Genomic DNA, 26,344 nt, shown 5'->3' with positions numbered 1-26,344 from the left:
TTGGTGCCTAATGACACAGCACTGATTGAAAACATCACCCGGGAGAGAAGGAATATTCTTGCAGCTCTGGTATGTGGAACACATAAATATGCCAAGTGCAGCGGACGATCCTTGGATCTTTGATAGCTAAGCGTTCAGAAACCATGTCCCATAAGCAATCACGCTAATGTCGGAAACGCCCAGATGCCACCCCGGCTGAACAATGGTCCTCTCCAGCTGAGGTGAGGAAGGCAGAGCCGCGGGAAGGAGGGGAGGATCGGTCACCTCCAGATGAGCCAGACCGATGGAATAGCTCCTGGCAACCTGAGCGGTGCCCCCACATCCCAAATTTATTTTACCCAAATGTCAGCAGCGCTTGAACGAAGTCTCCACCCTAACGTGCCCTCCCCGCCACCACACAGACAAGTATTCAGTAATATCACTACAGCCACAAGGCTGCAGGTGGCTGAAGGGTAGGCTCCCTCTCCCCCCTCAGCTGGCCAACAAAGGTTCAAGGTCATAGTTTGATGGCCAAGCAGTCCACAAGAGTCAGGGCGCAGGGCTCCCCCAATAGGATGTTCCTTCCCACCCGATGCTTCTCTCCTTGTGCAGGGAACCCTGCCCACTGGAACAACGCGGACTCCCGCCTCCTACTCTGACCCAGGAACGGAGAACTTGGCCTTTCTTCTCCCCCCACCCCTTCTGGGACAAGTTGCCTCCGAGAAGTGCTCCTAGTAATCTCCTAATTCTGGGGTTGTATCAGGAAACCCACCTGGCCACAGACAGAGGCCACATTCCCCAGCATCAGGGGAATATAGTTATATTAGACTTCAATCTGCTATCTCTTTTGTCTTATTTCTCAATTAATTCACACTTTGGTTGAGAAAAAGGGGATGCTCCTTATTGGGCTCCTTCAAAGACCCCAATCATCTCAACTCTCCTTTTCCCATCCTCCTGGTATCATGGTGTGTGTTTTTTAAATTTTAGTAGAAAGTTCAATGATTATTTCACTATGAAAAAAAGATGTCAGGCCATCTGCTGTGGGTCAAGTTGTCCTCAATGGAAGGTGACATTCCTTCTTTAGGCTGTGGCCCTTTAATAGGAAGGACCATGTAACAAAAGTAGAGAAGAAAGTGAGATCCCAGCGGGACTCCTGCTGAGAGTGCCCCGTACACCAAAAGGTGGCGGCTTCAATTTTTGAGGTCAGGGCACATACCCAGGTTGTGGGTTGGATCCCTGGTTAGGGTGTATGTGGGAGGCAACTGATCAATGTTTCTCTCTCTCTCTCTCTCTTCCTCTCTCTAAAAAAAAAAAAAAAAAATCAAAACAGACACCAGTGAGGCAGCTGTGAGAGACTTGGTCTTGAAGTACTCATCTGATGGCTTTCTGTGTGTTTCCCTCCCCCTTTTATCTCTCTCCTGTATCCCAAGGGTGGAGAATCCAGAGGCATGCCCGCAGAACCACTGTTTCCTTGCCCAGAGACTAGATAAGACCGGGCTAGGGCTGGAGACAGGCTGGCCACTCATCCTGGGGAGGAAGGAAGTGCGGCAGGAACTGCGTCTTCTTAGGGTCTTCCACGTGAGATCAGCGGAACCTCCAGCCTGGAGGACCGGGGGTCAAGAAGAAGGGATTAGATGCAGAGGCCCCCTTTATTGGGCACCAACAGCTTCACCACCTGGCACAGCCCACCTCTCCAGGGCCCTGGATCCTCTTGTCTCTTGAACAGAGAGTAAGGGACTTGGACACCGAGTGGGGCAGAGACGTGGAGGGAGAACCACTCCCCCAATCAGGGCGGCCTTGCACAGCACCAGGTGGGAGCTTCCGCGGGGGGCTTGGCAGGCAGAGTGGACATGCCATTGGTGATCTACAAAGAGGCAGGGACCATGTAGAATCCATTTGGGGGCTGGGGACCAAGTAGTGGTACGATCTCCCTTTTCTAGGGGTGGTCACAAGGGTGGCTCCAGCAGCTGCACCCAGGGCCCGGCATCAGTTGGGGCTGGCAGAGCCCATTGCTGTCTGTGCCAGGCAGACGCCGCAGTAGCTTCTCCCAGGACCAGGCTGTGGCCAGATTTGGGTCAATCTTCTGATCTGGCTACCTTCCAAGTCTGGATTTCCAACCATCCCAAGGATTTGGTAACTATCCAATAACCTTCTTAAAAGCTTTCTTTTCCGTTTAAATTACCATAGTTGGTTTCTCTCGATTCAGCTAAGCTGCCTGCCCGCAAATGCGTCTCCTGGAGATCAGGGTAAGCTGACTTCCTGACCACAGCCCCCCAGTAACCGGCCTGAAATTCTGCTCCAAGGTCAGCTAGAACTGTAACCAGATCTGACTTATTGGCTTTAATGTCTGACATTCCTAAATTTCAGGAGAGTCTTGTAAAAAATTGTAGCTCATTTTGGCTGTGCTGTGGAAGGGGCTGTACCCATTCCTAGGATGGGCATTATATGTGGTGCAAGCCTCCTCCCCCGAGGTGGGCAGGGCAGCAGCAACCCCCAATCCAGGCAGAGGGCTCTGCCACCTGCAGGAGGGGACCAGCAGCACTGCAAGAGAAGCCGGTGGTTAGAGCAGAGATCGGCAATCCAGAGGAGGTGATGGGGAACACAGGCTGTGCCAGGACAGACCTGGGTGACATCCTCTACATAAGCCCAGAGGGGGGCCTTGGACAGGAGCGCTGGGGAGGGTCAGTGGAGAAGCAGGGGTTTGGGCTAAATATAGATGCAGAGGGAAGATTCACAAGTACAGTTTCTGACACGTTAATGGCGGACCTCTGGATGACGGACTTCCATGAGCCTTTATTTGCTTCATTGTATTCTTCTGTGCCTCCCAGAGTCTCCACAAGGACCGTGCATTCGCTTTGTGATCTTTGGAAAGAAAGAAAATGGGGGGGAGAGGAGGAGGAGAGGGACCCGGAGGAGGGACAGGAAGGCGGTGACAATGACCGTGCTCAGGGGTGCGGTGGGTGGGTCCCTGCAGAAACAGCACGATGCCCTTGAGAGTCATACAACTTGTCTTCCTTTCCTTGGGAAAGGGGGTGACGGCCATGCCCTCGAGGGAAAACTAGAAGGAGAACAGTATTCCCCACAGTAAAGGAAGAGAGACGGGCCTTGTCTGAGCCTTGGGGATCCCAGGGACCTTTGCAAAGGTGGGGGTGGGCGCCTGGAGGAAGCCTTGTTCCAATCCAGTCATCGCGTCCTGCACCTCCCCTTCCCGCAGAAACCCGCAACCTCCCTCCGGAGAAAAAGTGCTGGGAGCCCTGCTGCAGGCAAGCACTTGCCTTCCCTCTCCATCTCGTCTAGAATACCAGTTGTTTTTGCTCCTTACTCTCCAAAGGGCCTGGATCGCTGACTGGTGCCCAAATACCGCACCATTCCACGCTTCTGTGCCCTTTTAAAAGGCCGTCCCATCTGTTAGGATGTCCTTCCCCTTTTCATGCTCGCCAAACTCCTGTTTGTTCCTCGAACCACAATTCCAACACTGCCTCCTGCAGGAAGCCCTCCGGCCTTCTGGTTAGAGTGACTCCTCCTCCCTGCTGTCTCCGTTCCTAGTGTGCTCCCTTGTCCATGGACCTGCTCCTCCTGAACTGCTGTCTACCTGCCTGTGTGTCTCCCTATCTTTGCACCCTGGGTGCCCTCCACGGCGCATTTTTCTACACCTGCTCCCTCTTTTCTAGCACCTAGAGAAACTGAGAGTCATTGTTGAAGGTAAACTATTTTATGAAGGAAATAAAACTCTTCATCCAGCAAGAGATAAACTGTCAGGACTTTGTAACGTGGGATGCTAGTAAGAGCATGTCTGATAGAGAGGCGCAGGGGTGGACATCCGCACACACACGCACACAATCTGTACTTGTTGGATTGAATATTAATACCACAGGCACTGGGTCAAGGGGCGAGTCTTGACTATTTGAACACGGCCATTGACACAAGAATAGAAATCATGTATGTGTATTCCTGAAAGTTACACTGGAGCTCCTGAAAGGTTTTTGTGTGTGTGTGTGTTTTTTTTAAATAACCCTGTTTAGATCACAACACCCTGGGAAGTGATTGGTCAATCTGTGGGGATGTTTGTGGTTGTCACACAATTGGAGGGACACTCCTGGCCTGTAGTGGGTGGGGTACTTCCTGTACTACAAGAGTCTTTTAATACAAGACTTAGTGTCACAGATCAGAGAATCACCCCAAATTTAGCATGAGTTTTCAATGGCCCATTGAAAAAAATTCATGGTTATAATAACTAAGCTGAGAACTCCCGTTTACATATAAACACACACACAACTTTTTTTCACAGTTTCAATATAGGCTGAATTTTACAAGAGTATGACTCTAATGTAAACTGTGAGAAGGCTGAATTTGGATTAGCTGGAGCCTTGTCAAGAATGGTTCTCCATTTTCGTAAACCACATCATTGAACGGAAAGTCCCCTGTGGCGTCTTAGTCACTGATACGACACACCTGACCAGCCTGCGTTTGGAGCTCTGTCATTCTACATATAGATGCCTACATATAGGTCCCACTGCTTTGGCGGGTCCCCTGGGGGTTCATGAGCGAGCACCTATTACTGCAACATGTATTATTTATTGCAAATGACCTTCCTTTTATTTCTCCTTCACACTGTAGCTAGAAAATAGTGTTGAATTTTTCAAAATTAGATGTGTAGGTTAAGTAGCACTATCTAATATAAAATTCATTTCAATGTGGTAAAGGGGCATTCATATTTGCTATAAAAGGGGATGTTGGACACAATACAACATACCAATGATGTATTATAGAATTGTAAACCTAAAACCTATATAATTTTATTAGTCAATGTTACCCAATTCATTCAATTAAAAATGTATGAACCAAATTTTTAAAAAGGGTGGGTGTTGCGTATTATGGGGTTGGGAACCTCTGGATAAAATTAAATTGTGTATTGCACTTAAGGAGCTTCTGGAAGTTTTTTACAACCCTGTTGAGAAGCCTACAGAATTACACTTACAGGTATTGCCTGCAGAGAGAAGGTCCCTGTGCAGAGAAAGTCCACAGGCAATAATCATTCTCAGGGGCAGCTCCCCTACTAAAAGCCCTTTCATCAAAATAATTACATTTCAAAGGTTACGAATGTTTTATTCCCACTGACATTTACTTGCATACGATACTCCTTTTGGTTTCAAGGTCATTTTCTACATCAAAATGAGCTCATATCTAGCGATGCCCCTTCATTCACCAGGTGTGGGTGCCAGGCCCTGTGTTAGAGACTGTGCTGGCCGGGCAGACAGGACCCATCCCCAGCGGGCTCTCGGGTTGATGGGCACAGCAGGCGTCGAGCACATATCTCCAATCAGAGAGGTGAATGTTATTCTGGGGGTGTACAAGGTGTGATGGAAGGGGGGACAGGGTGCTGACCGAATTAGGAGTCAGAGAAACCTCCCTGAAGAACTGATACATCCTGAGAGCAGGAGGGGGGATGGGGACTGTTGGAAACACCATAAATATCACGTGCAAAGTCTGGAAGTGACAGGGTGTGACATGTTCAGTGCACATGCACGGGCCTTTGAATTTCCCTGTGGAAACAGATTTCTCCCCAAATACGATCCTCAAGGATCTTACTCCAAACAAGGATGCTAACTGAAAAACTTTTCAATGTTTGGCCAATATGAACTCTCCACAGAATCTGGTTAGTGGGTTCATTTTTTGTTGTTTCCCTAATCATAAGAAAGAATTTGAAGACATTTAAAAAATATATATTATTGAAACTAAAGACATGTGATAATTAAAAAACACACACAGAAAAGATGGGAAGCAATGTGCCCATTTTCTAGGCAGGGGGCAATGTCAGCAGCCCTCCGGCTCCACTGGGAGAGGCTCCCCGAAGCAGGTGGCGCATGTTTGTACAGCCATCTGGACAGGCCCTCTTCCTCCTCTCCCGTGAAGAGAAGGTTGACAAACCTCCAAAGGGTAGGCAGGAGAGAAATAAACCTAACAGAAACACAGAATCCAAGGGCTAAGGACCTTTGGGACTTTTAAAAAGAGCAAAGCAAGAAGCAAAGAGCAGGAAAAAAAAAGCCGAGAGAAAGTGATAATCACACCTCAAGAACACATGGCATTTATATGTCATGCATCCCATTTTAAATGTTGACATTTGCTCTCTTGTTGGCTTTGCTGCCAGCTCTGTTACGGTACTCAGTAAAATTCATTTAAAAAAACCACATAGGAGCTTTCTGTACTTGATCCTTAAAATCATGCAGAGATTCCTTTCCCTTTTTTAACTGCACGCTATATTTATATCCCTGTTTCTACCCCTTCAAACTAAACTGCAAAGCAGTGTTAAATTAAAAGGGAAAGTCCTGATAACTGATAGGAGATGCCCAATGCATTGGTTTGTGCCAACTCGGCAGTAAAGGGAACCTGGGGGGTAGACATGTAGAGAGACAAATATTAATAATAATAATATAACACGAGCCCTTTCTACCATTCCCCAGGCTCACATAGAACGACTGTTGATGTTTATAGTAAAATTCACTTCTGCCAAAGGGTGGAAAAAACTAACCTAGGGGACATCGCTCCATGTAACTGGCACCAACGTGGCAAGATGCAGTATCTAAACACAAACGCAGCAAATCTCTACTCTGATATTTGAGGGCCAGTTATCTTTGGGGAAGAAAGTGTAGGAACACTTCGATGCTTTAAAAAAACATGAACTGGCCCATGCCTTCAAGATCTAGTAAGAGCAGCCACAGGCTGAGAGGCAACCAGCAAGCAGCTGAAATAAATCCTGTCTCATTCTTGGATCTTCCTTTTACTAGAATCTATGTATGGAGTGAATATCATGGACATATCTGCGTGAACAGTTGCAGCCCGTTAAGTTCAGCTGAGAGCGCAGAGCACCTTCCCCCCCACTTGCACAGACAGACTGGCAGGGGTACACTCAGACCTTCCGTATTCTTCTTGGCCGAGTCAAGGCCAAGGCAGCTCTTCCTCTGAGGGCAGTAACTGGTGAGGGGAGACGAGTCCCAGCCCCAAGCCCTCCCTCCCAGCAGGCAGGACTGAGGGCCGCAGCATCACGCGCCTCTTCTTCACTGCACAGCTTACACACCTTGGGTGTGTGCAAAGGAATCTAGTTCACTCCTCCCTCATTCCCAGTGAATTCAAAATTGATAAAGTACTTACTGAACACCTCCAAAGTGCTTAGTGCTGAGCAGGGGTACAGGAAAAGAAAGACACGGTAGCCCTTAGTTTCACGACCCTCATGCTTCACTTAAAGAGAAGAATCCATCAGCAACCTAAGACGGGTGCACCACCGAAGATGTGTGTGCTGTCAAATATACAAGCTGGGATTCACAGTCCTTCCTCTGAGCTTTCAGAGCTGACAGGTGCCTGTCATAACAGCGTTCACCACTCATTGAGTGCTGATGGTACTCCAGGCATTGCTCGCAAGCATCAGCTAAGTACCAAAAGAGGTAGCTACGAACTTCATCCCCATTTCTCAAACGAGGAAACTGAGGCACAGCCTGAGGTTGCAGGGCTTAGGCACTGAGGCAGTGTGACCTCAGAGGCTGCCTGCCCCAGAGCCGTGCTCACCAGAGACATTGGTCGTTACGCGTGCCTGTTTTCTACTCAGGTGAAAAAACTCTCTCTTGTTTATTGCCACATATCCCACAGTTGTGAACACAGAGGCCGCTATTTAATAATTGCTCATTAAGCTGACCTGGGAGATGTGTGAAGGAGAAGCAATGAGGGGGAGCTGGAGAGGGAATCACTGCTGGGTGAACAAAGGGATTTCAGAGTAGCGGCAAAGCAGGGTGGGAACCGGCGTCACCGGTGTGCAGAGGCCCCAGGTGGCCTGGCGTTAGGCCGCCCTCCCTCCCAGTAGCTCTGCTGCAGGGCCAGGGCTGAGGAAGCAGGATGGGAACAAGCAGGGGACACACGTGGAGGTGAGGACAGGAGAGGGGGCAGGTGCCAGAGGGAGGCACAGCGCAGGGCCCTGCCTCTCACATTTGCCCCCAATGTAACAGAATCAAATCCTCTTGGACAAATGGCAAATCCAAGTCTCCCTGCAAAGTTCCCTACATGCAGAATTCACGAGTGACTTCCCAGAAGCGACAGATTGCCAGAAATTACCTACAGTCAAAGTTTGTCAGAAAGGAAAAGAGAGACTCTGTTAAAACTACAATAAAAATGTTTTGGTGTTCAACATGATCAAGGCGCTCTTTTAAGTGGTTATATGTTAGGCATAGCTTTACTCTTTATAGAAAAGAGTGCGATACATTTTAAAGGCCAGTGATCTCAGAGGACAACTGGAAAGACCAATGGGGCGCTGGCCGGCTATGAAAGAGAAGCTGAGGAGGAGAAAGGCTCGTATATTTGATTAGATCCCACTGAGTCCGCTCAAGAACAGCAGCAGAGCCCGGATGCGTGGCTCAGCGGTTGAGCACCAACCTAGGATCCAGGAGATCGCTGTTCGATTCCCGGTCAGGGCACAGGCCCTGGTTGCGGGCTCCATCCCCAATTGGGGGCGAGCAGGAGGCAGCCGATCAATGACTCTCTTATCCTTGATGTTTCTATCTCTCTCTCCCACTCCTTTCCTCTCCCTCTGAAGTCAATAAAGATATATTAAAAAAATAATATTAGCAGAACGACCTACCTTGATATGTTTATCCTAGGAAAGCCCCCAGGCATTTTCCCTTATTGAGGAAACATGGTCTTACTCCAGAGTGTAAAATCTCTAAAGCCCACTGTGAGGACCTGAGGGAGGAGAGTTCTGAGTAGGAACGGCCTTGGCAGTGAAGAACTGGGTAAGATTGTTGGTAGAGACACAAGAACTCGTGTGGAAGACTCAGCCGGGAGACCAGGACATGACTTGTGGGACCTGTGGGGCAATTGACCCTTTATATCTCAGCAGAGCCGTGGTTCTTAACTGGAATGATTCTGTCCTCAAGGGGACACTTAGTAATGTCTGGAGACATTTTTGGCCGACATAACTGCGGGCCCCATGATACTGGCATCTAATGAGTAAGGGGAGAGGGATGCTGCACAGGACAATTATTCAGCTTAAAATGTCAGTAGTGCTGAGGCTGAAGGGGAAGGAAAGAAGGGTCCATTATGGACAAACTGACATGGGCTGTCATTGAGAGATGTCATGTAGTCTGTTTTGTGCATGTCGTTTATGTGGTCCGTCCCAAGTGCACATCCAGATCTATCACTAAAGCTAGACAACATCCTTGACCTAATTTAGAAGAGACCTGGTTGATAAAGGTTTAAGTATATTTGCCTTCTTTGCATTTTAGAACAATTACGTCCCACTCCCTCTGGACCCTTAGGGAAAATAAGAAAGCAATTGTTCACGTTGTGAAAGCAGTCCTCGTTGTGATAAAAATAAGCTCACATTGAATTAGTTCTCAGGAATTTTTAGTAGGGTATGCAGTAGGGCAGGCATTTTATAGAGGGAGTCACACACACACACACTCTCTCTCTCTCTCTCTCTCTCTCTCTCTCTCTCTGGGGCACTCTCAGCTCACCACCTGGCTTCCTACACCTACTTAGGTATAATGCTGATGCGCATAACTAATTCCTCAGTGAACATTTCCACTACTATTAGGACTTGAAAATTGTACCTGCAGAGCTGAAAATAACACCGTTTCCAAAACAAAGGTTTTTATCTTCTTGAAATAATAATTTTTTAAGTTAACCCCTTTGAGCTGGGAACTAGCTCAAAGACTCCTTGTGAGAAACAGAAGCCTCCTGCCAATGTGTCCTTCAGATCCTTCCTCTACTCTGCCAGGCACATGGCAGAGGCCTCCAGGAGTCCTTGGCTTCCACCGCCAGCGCCTTCCTACAATCCAAAGTGATTGATTAGCTCACTAATTGAACATCATTAGCAGATTGAGACCGTCCTCACCTGGTTTTAAGCATCTGGCAGGCTCCAAAGTCCCTGGGTTATCATGGCACCGATAAACCTAGACTAATGTTTTATTATTTGTCAGCCACACCCAGGCTTCTTTGGGTGCAAAGGCAAATAAACATTTCTGCAGTATTCTTGGGGGAAAAGACTAGAGAAGGAAAAGAGAAAGGGTGCCCCTTGACTATAGAGGTAATATCAGGAAGCCTGCTGGTCAGCCAGAGAAAAAGAGGCGGCTGCTTCCCACCAGAGGCTAAAGTCCAGCTCAGAGCAAGAAAATGGGATCCAGTCCAAAATCTGACCAATTTTCCTTCAGCATCCTAGCAAATGACAGTTGGTCTGGTCCAGCAAAGAAGCCAGCCCACAGCAGGAGAGAGAGAGGCTGCCCACTCCCCAAATCTCCTTTGGAACCCAAGATCAGCCCTGCATAATCCCAAATCACTATCCTTCCTTGCTAACTGCCCAGATGTCCCCTTGGGAACGTAGGAAAAATTATTTTTACTTTATATTACATAAATATAAATAAATTAAATCATCTTCATGAATTAGCATGGTATATCCAAAACACCTAAACTCCACAATGGTTTCATGGTGTGAGTTCACACCTCTGACAGTAAATATTTGTGGCCCACCTGGAAGAGGAGACAAGATTACTGGTTGGAGTCCAGGCTGTGCCCCCAACTCACTGTGTCACTCTAGGGAAATTACTGAGCAAATCGCGGGCTCTAATCCTTGGACGTGAAATGAGTCTCACCAGAGTAGTGTTCCCCAAAGAGTGATCTACAGGCCTTCTATTCTAAATCCTAAGGATGCTTGTTGCCCTACAGTGAGCCCAGGAACAGTCCCAGGGAATATGCACATGAGATCACTAGTGGTCACCAATTTTCCCATCTCTCTCCCTTCCTGGAGATCAAACAAAACAATTCAGGCTCCCTTTGCAGTGGGTCTATGCGACTAGTTCAGGCCAATGGCCATGACTGGAGGCCAAAGCTCTTAAGAACCAGTGTGCAATGCCTATCTCTACAACCCCCTTCTCCCCAAAAAACACCCTAAAACCTGGAGAGCTGCCTGGGCTTTGGCAGACCTGGCAGAGGTGAGAGTAAATGGGTTGTTTTTACCATAGCATAATCCAGTCTTCCCTAAGTGATTCAAGGATCCCAAAGGCCACCTGACTTATGACAAAAGGGAGGGAGGTCAGCTTCCTGTAAGTGGTCTGTGTGACTAGAAGCTGATGACACCTGTGGCAGATGCTGTCATTTGTTTACCCAAACTTCTTTACGGACAGAATTCTAATTTAGCTCATCACAGCGATGTGGTCAGCCCCAGAACTGTGGCATAAGAAATGGGTGCTGTCTTTAGCATCTGCATTTGTGATAATTTCTTACACAGCAATAGAAAACTAATACAGCAGGGAGTCCTTCTAATTTAGGATGAGGTGGTTACTAAGTCCCTCTGGCATCAAAGCTAACGCTGCATTCTCTGATGAGGTTATTAGCAATGAAGTTGATATTTTAATTCCATACGACTCCTATGTCTACTTGATTAGTTCTGAGCTTCAGAGGGCGAAAGGGTGTTTTCTTTGATTCACCCCATAAGAACTCCAACAGCCAAGCATTTTATTCCTCTGTAGCCAGAAGCATTCCTAAATAATGCAGACACCCTCAGCAACTCTTTAAAATGAGGTTCAGATGTGGTAGAAGGACCAAATCATGTCACTTCAGAATACGGGCAGCTAGAAGGTTGATTTTAACTTTTATCTTCACTCTGCTAAAAATCCTCTCTATCCCAAGAACTGAGGAAAAAACCCACAACAAATGAAGGGAAAGGCTTAACAATCATTGAGCAGGCGAAAGAACAAAAACAAAAACAAAAACAATGAGCCTTCCCCGAGGGAACCAGAAATCACAACCCCAAGGCTTGTTGGTTTGTATAATTTCAAAGTCTCAAATAATCACCTGAGAGTAACTGGCATTTTAGATGTAGTTTAAATGAATGGCAAGGAGTTTGGAGATTTTCTGCTGCTGCCAGACTGCCCCTGTGTGGGTCCTGGAACTCTTCATCCCTTCCAACAGCGCCCTCCACTGGGCCGCGAATGCCTGCTTTGTGTGACGCCAGTTCCATAATATTCCGCCTTAGCTTCCTGGAAGACTCCCAGTCTTGGATGGTGTTGTAAGGAACTGAGTGGGCCATGAGCATAAAAGTGAAATGTGAGATTTTTAAGGCTCTGTCCCAGAGCCCGATGAATGGTCCACTGAGAGGCAGCTTTCAGGGGAAGGAGAACAGGACTCAGAGTTCAAAATACATTAGGGGAAAAACTAAGTCCCCAAATTTGGTAGCAGATGTCATCAAATGAGCGCAACCTCCTTCCTCGTTTAGAATATAGTTGCTCATATTTTTTTTATAAAGAGGAATTTCAAAAGCTTGTACTCCAATCACTTCTTTCTACAAATAAAGACACGGCAATACATTTTTATATTTAGCTTGGAGGGCTAACAGGGCTCTTCCAAGAACAGCTCTTGGAGACAGGGTTGCCCTGTTTGGTTCAGGGAGACCTGAACCTCCGAGAAACAGAGAAGCTGAGCTCTGGCGGTTTCCATGGTGACCGCTGAGCCCAGGTGCAGGCTCTAATGAGGCTGGCTGACCAGCCCGAACTTAGGGAGCAAAGCCTGGGGGACATTCCAGAAAAAGCACACATACTCCCGAGCTGCTAGCATGACGTCTGAATGGGTGGCTAGCCTGCCAACAAACACTTTGTTCAGGAGACAGACACGCAGTACCTCTGAACTCTAAGTGTCTGGCCCCAAGCCAGGCTCTTCCCATATGTTATTTCATTTAACCATAACTAAAAGATTATGAAGTAGATGAGAATTCTACCCCCTTTTGCCAATGAGTAAACTGAGGCAGCTCACCCAGGATCACTGAGCTTACAAAAGGTGGCTCTAAGCCAGCCGTAGGGTCTGATCCATCCACTCTGACCAGCTGAAACTGCTCTGACAAACTGAGCTGGGGAACTCCCTTGCATAATCTTCTAAAGAAAAACTGAAGTCATGATTTCTTGTCTAGGAAAAACAAGTTCAGATTTAGAGCTTGCCACTCATTGACCTATCTTTCCCATCACTGCTAGATTCTAAAAAAGATCTCAAATAGTCATTTTTAAATATTAAGTCATCATGAGAAAAATTTCCTAAAGAAATTTCAAGGTTTGAAACACTTGAACTGTGGGGCAATAATGAGAAAAACAGCAGAAACCACCTTACAGCAAAGCAAAACAAGTGTTCCGTTAAATTATTATGAATGGCTATGAGCTAAAGGGCCTTCCTTGGGAACCCCAGTCCAATCACATGTACTTCACATGCCTGTCACTGGTGCCAGCGATGCCATCTTGAGTAAAGAAATTACTTGAGTTGAGGCTTTTGTCCCTTGTTTAAAGAGGTAAGTATTCTTAAGAGGAGACCCCACCCCCACTAACACAATAGCAGTCATCAGCACCTTAGTATGAATTGGTACATCAGCGTACTCTTGCTGAGGGAGCACTCAGTAGTGGAACGAGAAAGAGGGAGGGGCCATGAGGAGGCAGATACAAAGCAGGAAGCAGTGTCTAGAAAAGACAGGCTCTGGAAGAGATCCCAGAAGCCAGGATCAGACTGAAGACACTGTGCTTCCAAATAAAATGGAAGAAAGATATTCCCAAAACAAAATGGATGAATTTACAGTTCTCTACTTTATTGCAAATACACTAAGGAACCACAGAGTATGCTTCACGTCTTCAGAAAATCTGTGCTGACAAATCCATACTTAACCTTCTGTGCTGCGATTCCAGAAATAGCACTCTACAGAAGATAACTAACTACCGAAGAGAAGAGTTGAGGCACGATACCTTTGACTACCATCAGCCAAACAGAAAATATGATCATAACATTAGGCTATTCCCTTAGAAGAGGTAATGATATGATAGCACCCAGCCGATTCCTTCTGGATCCCGCCAGACTATAGCCAATTGGATCCCAGAGGTCAGGGTTGACATAGAGGCAGTACTCACTCGAAAGACCTTCTCCACTCTTGCAATGCTTTTCCCAAAGATGGTTCCAAGTTGGTCTCCAATTCCAGCCAATAAGAAACCAAAGAGTGGAATTCCAAAGATGGCATATAAAATACAAAAGATTTTGCCTCCTTCAGTGCTTGGAGCAATATTCCCATACCCTGGTGAGAAATATTAAAAAGAGAGAGGGAGAGTGGTGAGGTGGCAGAGAAAGAAGAGTTTGGAAGCAAAGACTCCACAGAGCCTTTAAAACGTTTCTGTACCCCACCCCCACCCTTGATGAGCTTTAGGAAGTAAACTTCATTTCAAAGGCCCATAAAATTACAAAATTCAGAACACCTTTCCATTGCCTCCTTTCCTTCTCTCTTGTAAATAGTTTAAAGGAGATCCAGGTTTCCTGCATTGAATGTTTTTAGTTAGATTACATTTTAGGAATTTAGTGGTCACCCAGACTTGCATTTCTAATGGAAAATGGAACCATCCATTTCAGAAACACCCAACATCCCGGACCTGTCTGGTTTCGGGACACCTGCACACCTTGAAAAGGGCTCACCATTGTGGCTTTTAGATTGGAAAAGAGCCCCTCCTTTATAGTCTCATCCCATGGGCAGCCCCTCCACTGGCCAGACTGTGGCTGCCTTCAACATTTGCCTTCCTAGGGTCATGGGCGCTCCGCATTAAGGAGGCTATGTGGTCTAGCACAAATTCAGAAAGGACCCATGGATCATACAGCCTCACCCTGGGAAGCCTGACAACAGTAAAGAGCGGGGTGTGGGGGGAGACCGTGCCTCTTTCCCACACGGACAGTGATGCTGAGTTCGGCCTGGCTCTTTTTCTCTTTACTGGGAACCCTGCATTATCTCTGAGTCCAGCCTGTCCTCCCACCCACTTCTTGCACTGAGGTTTATCAAGTGCTAAATAAATGTTTGCCAGTGGAATGGATGTTACATACAAAAGAATCCTTTCATAGCCAGGTCTACTAGTATGTTTGTCAAATAGTGCTATAAAAACACCTGCATCTGCATTCTTAAGAATTCTGCAATTACCTAAGTAACTTAGGTACAGTGACTAGTGGCCTTACTCTTTATTTATGGGGCTAAAGAGAGCAGTGTTGAAAGAAAGAAGATGGCTTATGGCATTAGCACATGTTGTATAGTAACGAGAGTCTGAATTACTTTATTCATTTTCATGCCAAGGAGTATCTAGATAGTGACCTAACTATTGTCCCATATCAGGGTTACTCAGGTGAGGTCAGTTTCTAAAGCCACCAGTGGGAGAGTGATTGGGTTCATGGTTATCAGCATGTTGGGGATGCAACACAGGAAAGGACCTTGTTGATGAGTTCTTCGCTCATTCTCCGACGCACGCACAGAGCTCACTTTCTGCCCTTGAGTAATGAGTCACCTAGCTTTTTTCCTTTTCAATTTCCCACTCAGAGTCATTCAAACCTCTTATCACAAATGATCTAAATTACAGTTGCCGTTTCATCAATGAGTGTTCAGGCAAGCCTCCTAACCTCTCACTTCTTTTACTCACCACCACTTTGACTTAATGCAAAAAAAAACCCCTTGGAACTTTTTTCAGGTACTTTCAGGAACTTGGACGCAATCCTTTTTCTAACCATCCCCCTCAAGAGTAATCCGATCTATATAACATAGCCCTCTTGGAAAGGGAGTGTTCCTATATGGGTGACTCTGGGAAACATTCTAGTAACTTCTGGAAACATTTATGACTCTTGCTTGGCTGTCTCATAATTGCGTGATTACTGTCAGGGAATCTAGGTTTTTTTTTAGTTCAATAATTCAGAAAGAAATATGTTGCAGATACTGGCAAACAAACCGAGGCTTTGAACCTGCTGACTAGGCATCTTCTTAGCCCTGACAAGTGCTGCATTCCCTTCCTCCAGCTCTCAGACAGGACATACCCCCATCCCTGCCTGGGTCAGGGGTCTTCCAGAGTCACTGAGGAGCCTGAGAGAGAAGTAAGAAGACAGAGGCTCCAGATCCAAGTCACCTCATTCTACCCGCTTGTCCTTAGACTCACTTCCCGCTGCAAACCCTAGTGTTGGAGGGGTTCTAGGGCGACATGGAAAATGTATAAAGCACTATACCAATGCAAAGGAGCATTATTGTTATTGGCTCATTTATTCAGTGCTTCACAGACAAGAACAAATAAAATTAAAGCCAAGTTCTTAGGTAAGGGCACTAGCGAAGTGATATTTAAATAAGTCTCTAAGTACATTTAAGGGCATCACATCGTATCAGACACAAAGTGCTCGCCACTCCTGAGCAACGCTGTGTTTTGTGCGTGGGCGTGCGTGTGCACACACTGTGGTCCCCTGCCTCTCATGAGCTATTTGGAGTGACTACTTCAGTTTGACCGTCAACACTGTCACTCTAGGAAAATCCCAGGAATTACATTTTGGAACTTTGTTCTGAGGCAACAGTAGGGCCACGTTCCTGGGGTTTTGGCTCTAGTTCTGCAGGGCCTGTTAGAGTGCCCTGCCCAGCCTCCCAGAGTGCTTGGGAGAGCTTGAAAGTGAGGTGTAAGGGGTGCGCGTAGGTTCTAGAGCTAGAGATCATGTGGATTCCTGTTCTGGTTCTTCCTCTTACTAACTCGCAGATCTTGGGCAACCTCCCTGCCCTCCCTGCCTCACATTCCTCATCTGAGAGGTGAGGCTACTTAACAGCACCCGCTTTATAGCTAATAAAGTTGAAATGAGCTACATGTGAAGCAGTCAGTTACCTGTGAAGATTAAACACGTGTATGTGAAGCCTGATGCAAAGGAAGCTCTCAGTAAGTATTAGCAATTATCATCTTGCTACGGGTTTTCTGTAGGAAGAAATCACTTCTGAGCAACATGTCTCCAGGAAAGTGAAGCCCCAGGAGAAAACAGATGGTTGGCTTCTACTTTCCTTCCGGGAACTCTGCTGTTCTCCCATAGCACCAGGACAAGGGACAAAATGTCTGTGCCTCGGGCAGGCTGCCCAAAGACCTGTGTGCGCCTATGCCTGGATTTGGGGTGCGGGCATCACTTGGTGCAGCTGGGGGCTGTGAAAGCTGGGACGTGAGAGGGGATACATAGCTGCTAGAGAAGCAACCAGTCAGGTAGAACTAGCCCAGAAGATTGGAACTGGACTTAAGTAGAGCAAAAGACATCCAGAGAGCTACTCCATCAACTGGCTTCTGGTGACTTTCAGAGGAGATGACTGGCCCAGAGAGGACAGTCTGTTATGAAAGAGAAGGACCACGGTGGGGCTCAGCTCTGTTCACCCCCAGCTAGGAAACAGTCCCCACCTTCTATGAAAAGAAAGCTGATGTCTAAAGAGGACGCATGGCTGAGAAGCACACGGATTATGCTCCTATTTGCTATTTACGTGCCAAAGTCCCATCTTTGCCAAACCTCGTGCTGTGCAGCCCTGGAGTGTGGTGAGGAGTGTGCACTCTAGAACCAGAATGTCTGTGCACACAGGGCTGGCGTTATAGGTGTATAACCTGTGCAAACAGGGCCCCCCCTTTAGAAGGGCCCCGAGCTGAGTTTAATGCTCTGCTCTTGCCATTTTGACATTCTCAGTCATTCTTTAGCATGGGACCACATTTTCACTGTGCACAGGACCCCACACACTAGGTAGCTGGTCCTGCTGAATGAAGCTCCGTTGCTTACTCACTGTGAGATATTGGGCAAGTTCCTTAATGTCTCTGAGCCTTAGTCTTCCCATTGGTAAAATGAGGCTCATAACAGTACCTGCCTTATGTGGTTAATGAGAGATTGAAACAAAGCATGTGGAGCACAGCGCCTGGAACCTAGTAAGTGCTCAGTGAACGTTAGCCACAGTGACTGTTTCCAAAATCATGGGTTAAACTGCCAACGCAAGGGCCGGTTAATTAGAAATAGCTGCTCTGGTTCCTTGGCAGGCACAACTGTTAAATGAGGCCTCCAGGCAAGTAACACAGTTACTGGCTGCCATCTGGAACCTGACCACGGGCTCTCACTGATGTGGGTGGAGTCTGTTGACTGATCCAAAAACGCCTCAAAGACTGAACTGCAATTGCATTCGGAGCTGTGGGTCAGAATGCCATCCCTGGTGGCCCTTTTGCAAGTGATTGTGGGAAAGTCTCTGCATACAAGAGTAAGTTGTCATGCCTCCAGCTTAGAAAAGCCGGTTGCTGGGGACCCACCCGCTGAGTCCACATTCAAAGGCAGGTGGAACTTCTCACATCAGCATCAGTTACTGAGAAAGGGGACAGGTGCAGGGCGATCTCAACGGAGATGGAGCTGAGTCCAGTCTTCCTTGTGGTTGTGACAGGGCTTCTGGTTTGGAAAATGCCTAAATGCATCCTCTTTGGCCATATACTTGTCTATCTGTATGTCTGAGAACAAGAAAAGCTTTCTAAAAAAAAAAAAAGAAGGCTTTTATACCTTCAGATAAAAAGGACTTCTGATACTGAGTAGGGTCGCTGCTTTTCAGAAAAGAATCTATTGTTCCTCAGATCTCTCTACCCACATTCTAAGCAATGAACACACTTTTGTGTGTCTGAAAAGTACATAACCTCACACGGCTCATGAAAGTCTTTCTGGAAGGCAATTTGGTGAGCCTTTAAAAGGTCCATGACCTTTGCCACAGCAATCCCTTGGGGATCTTTCCAAGGAAACACCAACCAGAGATGAAGACCACACTTCACGCACAGAAGTTTTCATCATGATGCTGAAAGAAGAAACAGCTTCAGCCTCCAACAGTGTGGGGTCACAGCGTGGATGGTAGATCCAATGGAACCCATCCAAGATTGCTTTTTGAAGAAGAGTAGTAATATGGAGAAATGTTTACAGTGTTATGTCATATATTATATGAACTCAGGCAAGCAGGCTAACGCTTGTGCATTTCACAAACAGTGAAAAGACAGCTCCTTGGCTCCAGCTGCTCCATTGCCTGACTCCTAAACTATAGAAAATTTCTCAGGAAAAATGAAAAGAATTAGTGAGTTCTGAGTTTTCTTTTCAGCCTTGCTACCACATGTAATGAATGATGAAAAACAATTGTTTCCTTAGTTCATTATCCTACTGACATTGTATTATGGTTCCCTTTAGAATTCTCTATGTGCCTTTATAAATACTCTCCACTCTGGAGTTAAAATCTAGCCAGCTAAATGGTGGTCAACTTACAACACATTATTCTACAATGTATTGAGAAAGAGAGACCAAATAGCCTTTTTTTTTCATTGAACAGAACAAGGACCCAGTCTCTAGCACTAACACCGAGACACGGTACTGAAGTGTGCTTGTGGTTTAGGTTGGGTTTGATTCTTGTTTGTTTTTGTTTCATGCCTGTTTTACAGTCGTTTTCTGTTCAACATCTATCTCCATTCAGACTTTTAGATAAGGTCCCTATCCTGTGTCTAGGTATGACACAGTATCCTGCCTCCCACTATAGAGGCAGCACCTTCCCAAGCAGCCAGGACACAAGCACATGGACACAGAGGTCCACCCAATGGGATGCTCTGCCTAAGACTTTAAATCTAGAACAAGTGGCCCAAGAAGGTGGGCGATGGCAGCTGCAGTGTCCAGCAAGGTCAGGCACCAGCCATGGATGTCAGAGGATACTTACTGCCCTTCCATGATCTCTGGCCCATAGGTGTGTATTACTTAGAATTTTTCAGTTTTAGGTAATAGAAAACCCAATGCAGACTGGCTTAGGCAGAAAAGGAAATGCATTGTGCCCAGTAAATAGGAGATTTGACATTTATTTCTTAACACTTCATGGATAGCTCCACCCAAAGCTCAAAGGGTGTGGACAAGACCCCACTTTTCACTCCCTTTTTCTTACTCTGCATCTTTAGCTGAATTCCAGGCAGAGCAACCCATGAAAGGAAGAAAACCACTAGCAGGGGCCTAGGCCTATCTCTTTCCAGATTTACCCCCGATAAGAAAGGAAGTCACTTCCTCCAAAGGTCAAGTAACAGCCCAGAAGCTGAGGTTCTTGTTGGTAAGGACTGTGGCCACTCACGGGCAAGGTAATGGATTTCTTAGTCTAGAGAAGGTGATTCTTCCCCCAGAGCTGGAGGCCAAGAGTGGGACAGAGGACCACTGGGGAAGTGGTTACCAGAATAAGTAAATGGATGCCAGGCGTAGGAAACCAAGGGCCACGTGTCATTTGTACAAACTCAGAGATTCTAGAATGAGCATATTAAAAAGGCAAGAGAGGAAACAAGCTGGCGGCGTAGGTAACAGCTGCACCCGCCGCCTCACGCAACCACATCAAAATCACAACTAAAATACATAACCACCATCACTCAGAGCCTCCTGAAATCCAGATGAACAGAAGCCCCACAACCAGGGAGCTGAAGAAGCACCGAGACCGGGAGGAGGGGCGGAGACGCGAGAGGATCTGGGCTGGATCCCGGAGACTTGCTGGGGGCCCACACCCAGGGCTGCAGGTTAAACCTGGGAGGACATCTCGGCTGTGGGGGTTTCCTGGAGGAGTGAGGGGTCCCAGCCCCACAGCAGGCCCCCAGCCCAGGCCTCCAGGGCCGGGAAGAGACGTCCCCACAGCTCCGGGCTGTGAAACCAGCGGGGACTGTCCCTGAGGGTCGCGGAGGCCGCGGGAGCCCCAGCAGCTCCTCTTAAAGGGCCCGGCACGGACTCACTCGGACGCTCCCTCTGAGCCCAGCGCCGGGCAGCAGCCTGAAAGGACCCGGGACACTCGGGGGGAACTAACTTGCCTGAGATCCGGGCGAGAGGCGGAGGGCGGCTTCCTCCCAGGCAGAAGGGCTGGCGGAGGCCATGGCTCCTGTGGCGAGTCCTCCCCGCACACAGCCGGCAGGCGGGCGCCATGTTTGAGTCGCCAGCACCTGACTCACCTTTGGCCCCGCCCCGTGATTCCCGGAGGCCCCGCCCCTCCCCACCTGCAGCTCATCCAGGCCATTTCCAGGGGCTTTTCTGTGCAAATGGCCTCTCCAGCCTCATGCTTAGGACTTTCCTAAAATCTCTCAAACAAGCAGCAGCGGGCCCCATGCAGCTTGATAAGTGGCCCCAGGCCTGGCACTAGCAGCAGCTGCATTGGCTCATAGCTTGGTCTCTCCTGACACCTCCAAGCCCAGCACAACTACGGTTTGCTGTGTAGCTCATGCTGGGTGGCCCTGGGCAAGACACTGGCACAGGCTTACTTTGCACCTCCTGGGAGGCCCCAGAGACAGTGCACCTGGTGCTCAGACTCTACCATGCTGGATTACAGCCCTTCCACATCCACGAGTGACACTCAAGGGGCGCACTTGGTGAATATCAAAGCCCCACTGAAGTAAATCCTGCTCCATAGGGGTGTCTCCAGCACAGAAGCTCTTTGGCTGTAGTTGCAGCTGGTCCTCACAGCCAATTGGCCTGAGGGTCAGTTCCTCCCAGGGACGCCAACAGCAACCAAGGCTCAACTACAACAGGACAGTGCACACACCCCACACAGGGAGCACCTGGAAGGCCCAGCTCAGGTGACTGGGGAGGCCACTGGACCCTACAGGACACCTACTACACAAAGCCACTCTACAAATTCCAGGAGACACAGCAGCTCTACCTAATACATAGAAACAAACGCCTGAAAGCAGCCAAAATGTGGAGGCAAAGAAACATGTCACAAAGGAAAGAACAGAAGAAATCTCTAGAAGAGGAACTAAATGAAATAGACCCAAGCAAGCTAACAGATACAGAGTTCAGAATTTTGTTTATAAGGATGTTTAAGCATATTATTACTAAAACAACTGAGAAAATTGGTGACATAATAAAGTACCAATCAGAAATGAAGGCTAAACGAACTGAAATGAAGAATAATTTACATGGAATCAACAGTAGAGTAGAGGACACTGGGAATCAAATCAGCAATTTGGAACATGAGGAAACAAAAAACACCCAACCAGAAGAGCAAAAAGAAAAAAGAATCCAGAAATATGAAGATAGTATAAGGAGCCTCTGGGACAACTTCAAGAGGCCCAACATTCGTATTATTGGGGTGCCAGAGAGGAAGAAAGAGAGCAAGAAATTGAAAACCTACTTGAAAAAATAATTACAGAAAACTTCCCCTACCTGGGGAAAGAAATAGACTTACAAGCCAGGAAGCACAGAGGGTCCCAAATAAGAGGAACCCAAAGAGGCCCACACCAAGACACATCATAATTAAAATGCCAAAGGTTAAAGACAAAGAGAGAACCTTAAAAGCAGCAAGAGAAAAGCAGTTACCTACAAGGGAGCACCCACTTGACTGTCAGCTGATTTCTCAACAGAAACCTTGCAGTCCAGAAGGGAGTGGCAAGAAATATTCAAAGTGATGAAAAACAAGGAACTACAACCAAGATTGCTCTACCCAGCAAAGCTATCATTTAGAACTGAAGGTCAGATAAAGAGCTTCTCACACAAGGAAAAGCTAAAGGAGTTCATCACCACCAGACCAGCACTACAGGAAAAGTTGAAGGGTCATCTTTAAGAAGAAGCTAATGAACAAAAAGAATCTGATGAACTAAATAGATCCAAACATATTGACACATGCAACAGACGATCATACTTCAGAGGAAAGAAGGAAGGGGGGTGGAGGGTGGGAAGAGATTAACCAAAGAAGTTATATGCATATATGCATAGCCCATGGACACAGTCAATAACAGGGTGAAGGCCTGAGGAGGGGGTAAGAGCGATGTGGAGGGCGTCAATTCGGAGAAAAACATGTGACACCTGTAATACTTTCAATAATAAAGATTTTTAAAAAAGGCAAGAGATGTTACATATCAAATGTTTTTCATTAGAGGCAGCATTCCTTAATCACATAATGTCATGTGGGGCCAATGAACACAGTTGTTCAATAAACCAAACCTCTGGGTTCCTAATGAGTTGACACAGTAAGTACCATCAGGGCTCATATGAAAGAAGCTAGAGTGCTTTTTAGTGCATCGCACAGACCGCTGATTTAGCCATTCTATAAAACAAGAAAATGTGAATGCTTTTCATCTTGGGGGCTGTGAGGCTGTGGACCAGTATGGCAGGATCTGGTCTGGAGTGTCTGAAAAGACTTCTAGGTCCCAGTCCAGCTAGTGTAATGCACGCCTCTAGTATCTGTAATAGCTGATCTTAATATATCTGCAGATTTGCAAGTGTGAACCTAGTCTGCCATAGAATGAGTTGAAGAGTCTTTCTAAGAAGGAATGACAATTCTCTTTCATTCCGAATTTTCTTATTGCACATAACTTTCTTGATTGCACCAAGGTAGAGGCAACACAGGTCCTAAAGGCTAGGTCTAAAAACAACAACAAAAATCTGTGCTTCTAAAACAACCCTTAGCCTCTGAAACTTACACCAATAAAAAGTTGATCACGAAAGATGTGCGTCCCCCAAGGAAGGTATACTCTGCAGCACCCACTTACCATGTGGTCATGAAGGAAAAGGGAGAGAGAGAGCCTCCCAGGCGGCATAGCAGTCTTCAGAGAGCAACAGATGAGAGAGCTCCGTGCAGGTGTTAGTGACGGAATCCTCCCATTGTGAGGGCACAGGGGCCTCCCAATGCCTGTCCTTCATTGCTAAGGACTGGTGGCTGCTGTGTGTCTCCCATTCTTCTGAATGAGAAGTTTTATTGCCGTGTGACTTCACTATTGAATGGAGGAAGATAACTGCCAAACTCATTTTCAGCAGAGCTGGGAGGGGGATATGATTTAGTGATTCCACCATATAGAAAAAAAATAAAAAGAAATTCAGAGAATGATAAAAGCCCATCAGTGGCAAATCTCAGAAAGTACCAGCAAAAATCCAATTATGGAGGTAAGGGTCTCACCTTGAATTTCAAAAGAGATGTCTTTGCACCAGGTTGTGGATATAGGTTGAAGAGAGAGAGCAGCAGAACCTCCTCACCCCCTTGAATTTAATCTGGTCCAGAAAAACAGATGAGGTAGAACTATTCATAGAAGAACACAGATGGGCCTGCTGTCTCTTTGGCAGCAGGAAAGGAGAGAGTGTTGGGATGTGCTACCTGAAAGGCTACCTGCTTCGCCCTGCTCTCCTCTCGCCAGCCCCATGGAAAATTCAGCAGATAGCCGGTACAGGAACATCCAATCTGTTTGGTGTCAAGTATTTAAAAAAGAAACTGGCCCAGCATCAACATTAAGCTTCCATTAAAAAAAAAAAAAAAGTGAAAAGAGCATCAAAACTTACCAATGGATGAAAGACAGTAGAAAAATGTCACCCCAACCAGACAAAATTGTAAAGAACTATGAAGTAATCACCTCCAAGAATCTTCACAGAGAAACCACAAAGCAGAAATGCAAGGAATCAGGAAAAAAATACAGTGAGATGACAGTGAAGATGAAATGGGAGCTAATGGAATTCAGGAAAGAAATAGGAAGGAAAAAAATCCACTAATGATCACAAAATGAAAATGAAATTGGGAGGAACAGATGGCGGAATAGGCACTGTGAAGGACATCCGAAAAAGGAACAGAGAGGGTAAAATTACCAAAATGAAAACCAAATCTTCAGAGTTAAAAAGGCACAGAGGAAAATTACAGACATAAAATACAGGCAAAAAAGTGATAATATATGTGTAGTTGGAATCATTGCCAAAGGACAGAACTAACACTATACAACAGAGACAACGTTTAGAGGTGACAATCAAGAAAACTTCCCTGAAATCAAACAAAACCTAGTCGTGCTATCAGATGAAAGAGAAAGACATATCTTTTACATAGACTAATAAAAGATCAAGTCGCTTACAAAAGGGATAAATATTGGGCCGACATGAGGTTTCTCCACAGCAGCATAAATATCAGAGGAAAGTGAAACAACACCTGCAAGACCCTGTAAAGACATGTGATCAAAGCTTTCATTTCCAGCCAAACCGCCATTCAAGGGGAAAGCTGCCATTCTGAACAACAAAGACCTCAGGGAATATTGCTCCCATGAGCCATTCTTTTTTTTTTAAAATATGTTTTTATTGATTTCAGAGAGAGGAAGGGAGAGGGAGAGAGAAGGAAACATCAATGATGAGAGAGTCATCGATCGGCTGCCTCCTGCACGCCCCTGACTGGGGATCGAGCCTGCAACCCGGGCATGTGACCCGACCGGGAATCGAACTGAGACCTCCTGGATCCTAGGTCGACGCTCAACCACTGAGCCATTCTTAAGGCAACTACTTGAAGGTGAATTTCAGCCAATCAGGTGAGGAGGAAGAAAACCTCAAAAGGCAAAAGGACTCGAGGTGAACACTGACGACATTTAACTGAGAATTACGACTAAAACAAATGTATCAGGACAACAGACCAGGATGTACATTATACACCCTGATGTTACAGAATGACACACTGAGTAGTAATTGATAGTGGAGAAAGGAAAGAAGGTGGGATGCTAAGTTCACCTTATAGGCAACAGCTGAGGGTCAAGAGGTGTCATCTAAAGAGGGCAAATCATCCAACAGAAGCGGAAGTATATTTAATAATTTAAAAGTAAACATTAAAGGGATCGTGTTGAGAGGGAGATGCCATCGCCCACGATAGGGAAGTAATAGATACTGCTTAAAGCTAGAACACTAAGCTGTTATGTACGATTATAATTATAAAAACCCCTAAGATAGAAATACAAAACTCCTCAAGTATCAGAAAAAAGACACACACAAATATTATAAGACAAAAAATGCTGCAGGAGAGAAGTAATTATAGATCACCATATGATCAGTTGTGAAGAGCCCTTACCTAGGCCAAGAAATGCAAACGCTCGCTTCTGCTCTAATTAAACTCTAGTGGGAGGACAGGAGGACAGGGAGAGAGCCCTTCTCCCGTGGAGTGGATGCAAGAGAGCTAGTTCCTCACCTCCCATGTCCCACTGTAGGAAGTCAGGACACAATTCCCAGAACTGGGAATTCAGGCAGTGGCTATACAAGCGAGATATTCAGAGTCACGGAGGTAAATATCAAAATAACCATCAAAAGGGAATAAAGCGGTTGCCCTGGGGAGATGGGAAACTGCTGTTTTTTGTTAACAAGCCTTCCAGAACATTTATATGGTTCTTTCATGGATAACTTTAATAAAAAGTACAATTTTTAAAAAGGAATTTGAGTGCAACTGAGCAGTCTGAGCGCCATTGACCGATTCATGTTCTGACTTTTCAATCTAACCTTTCGCGAGGTCCTCTCAAACTGAAGGCTCCCAAGTCTCTCACTGTTTTTATTTTTTTATGCTTCAGGATATGGCAACAGAAGCCACTTACTGAATTTTTCGCTTTTTAAATTGATTTTGAGAGAGAGAGGAGGAGAGAGAGAAAGAAGTGTTCCACTTATTCATGCATCATTGGTTGATTCTTGTATGTGCCCTGACCAGGCATTGAACCCGCAACCTTGGTGTCTCAGGATGACGCTCTAAGGACCTAAGCTACCCGGCCGAGTGCTGTTCTTCATCCCTCTCTGTCTTTTATTGAAATCCACTACAACCACTGCGTTAATG

General features: G+C 46.4%; 1 protein-coding gene across 1 annotated transcript in view; it reads right to left on the bottom strand.

Annotated features, from left to right (window-relative positions):
* KCNK10 (potassium two pore domain channel subfamily K member 10) overlaps nt 1-26,344 on the bottom strand; it is a gene marked incomplete at its 5' end in the record, with an annotated part of 62,950 nt that overhangs the window by 13,981 nt on the left and 22,625 nt on the right. The window contains one exon of the mRNA XM_081127577.1: nt 13,896-14,056. Coding sequence (XP_080983703.1) covers nt 13,896-14,056 — 161 coding nt within the window. The remainder of the gene's footprint in view (nt 1-13,895; nt 14,057-26,344) is intronic.

The sequence above is a fragment of the Miniopterus schreibersii genome (genome assembly GCF_964146895.1).
Source record: "Miniopterus schreibersii genome assembly, chromosome: 1".
NCBI lineage: Eukaryota > Metazoa > Chordata > Mammalia > Chiroptera > Miniopteridae > Miniopterus > Miniopterus schreibersii.
The sequence above is the reverse complement of the archived record's forward strand: the minus strand, read 5'-3'. Positions and strand labels throughout refer to the sequence as shown.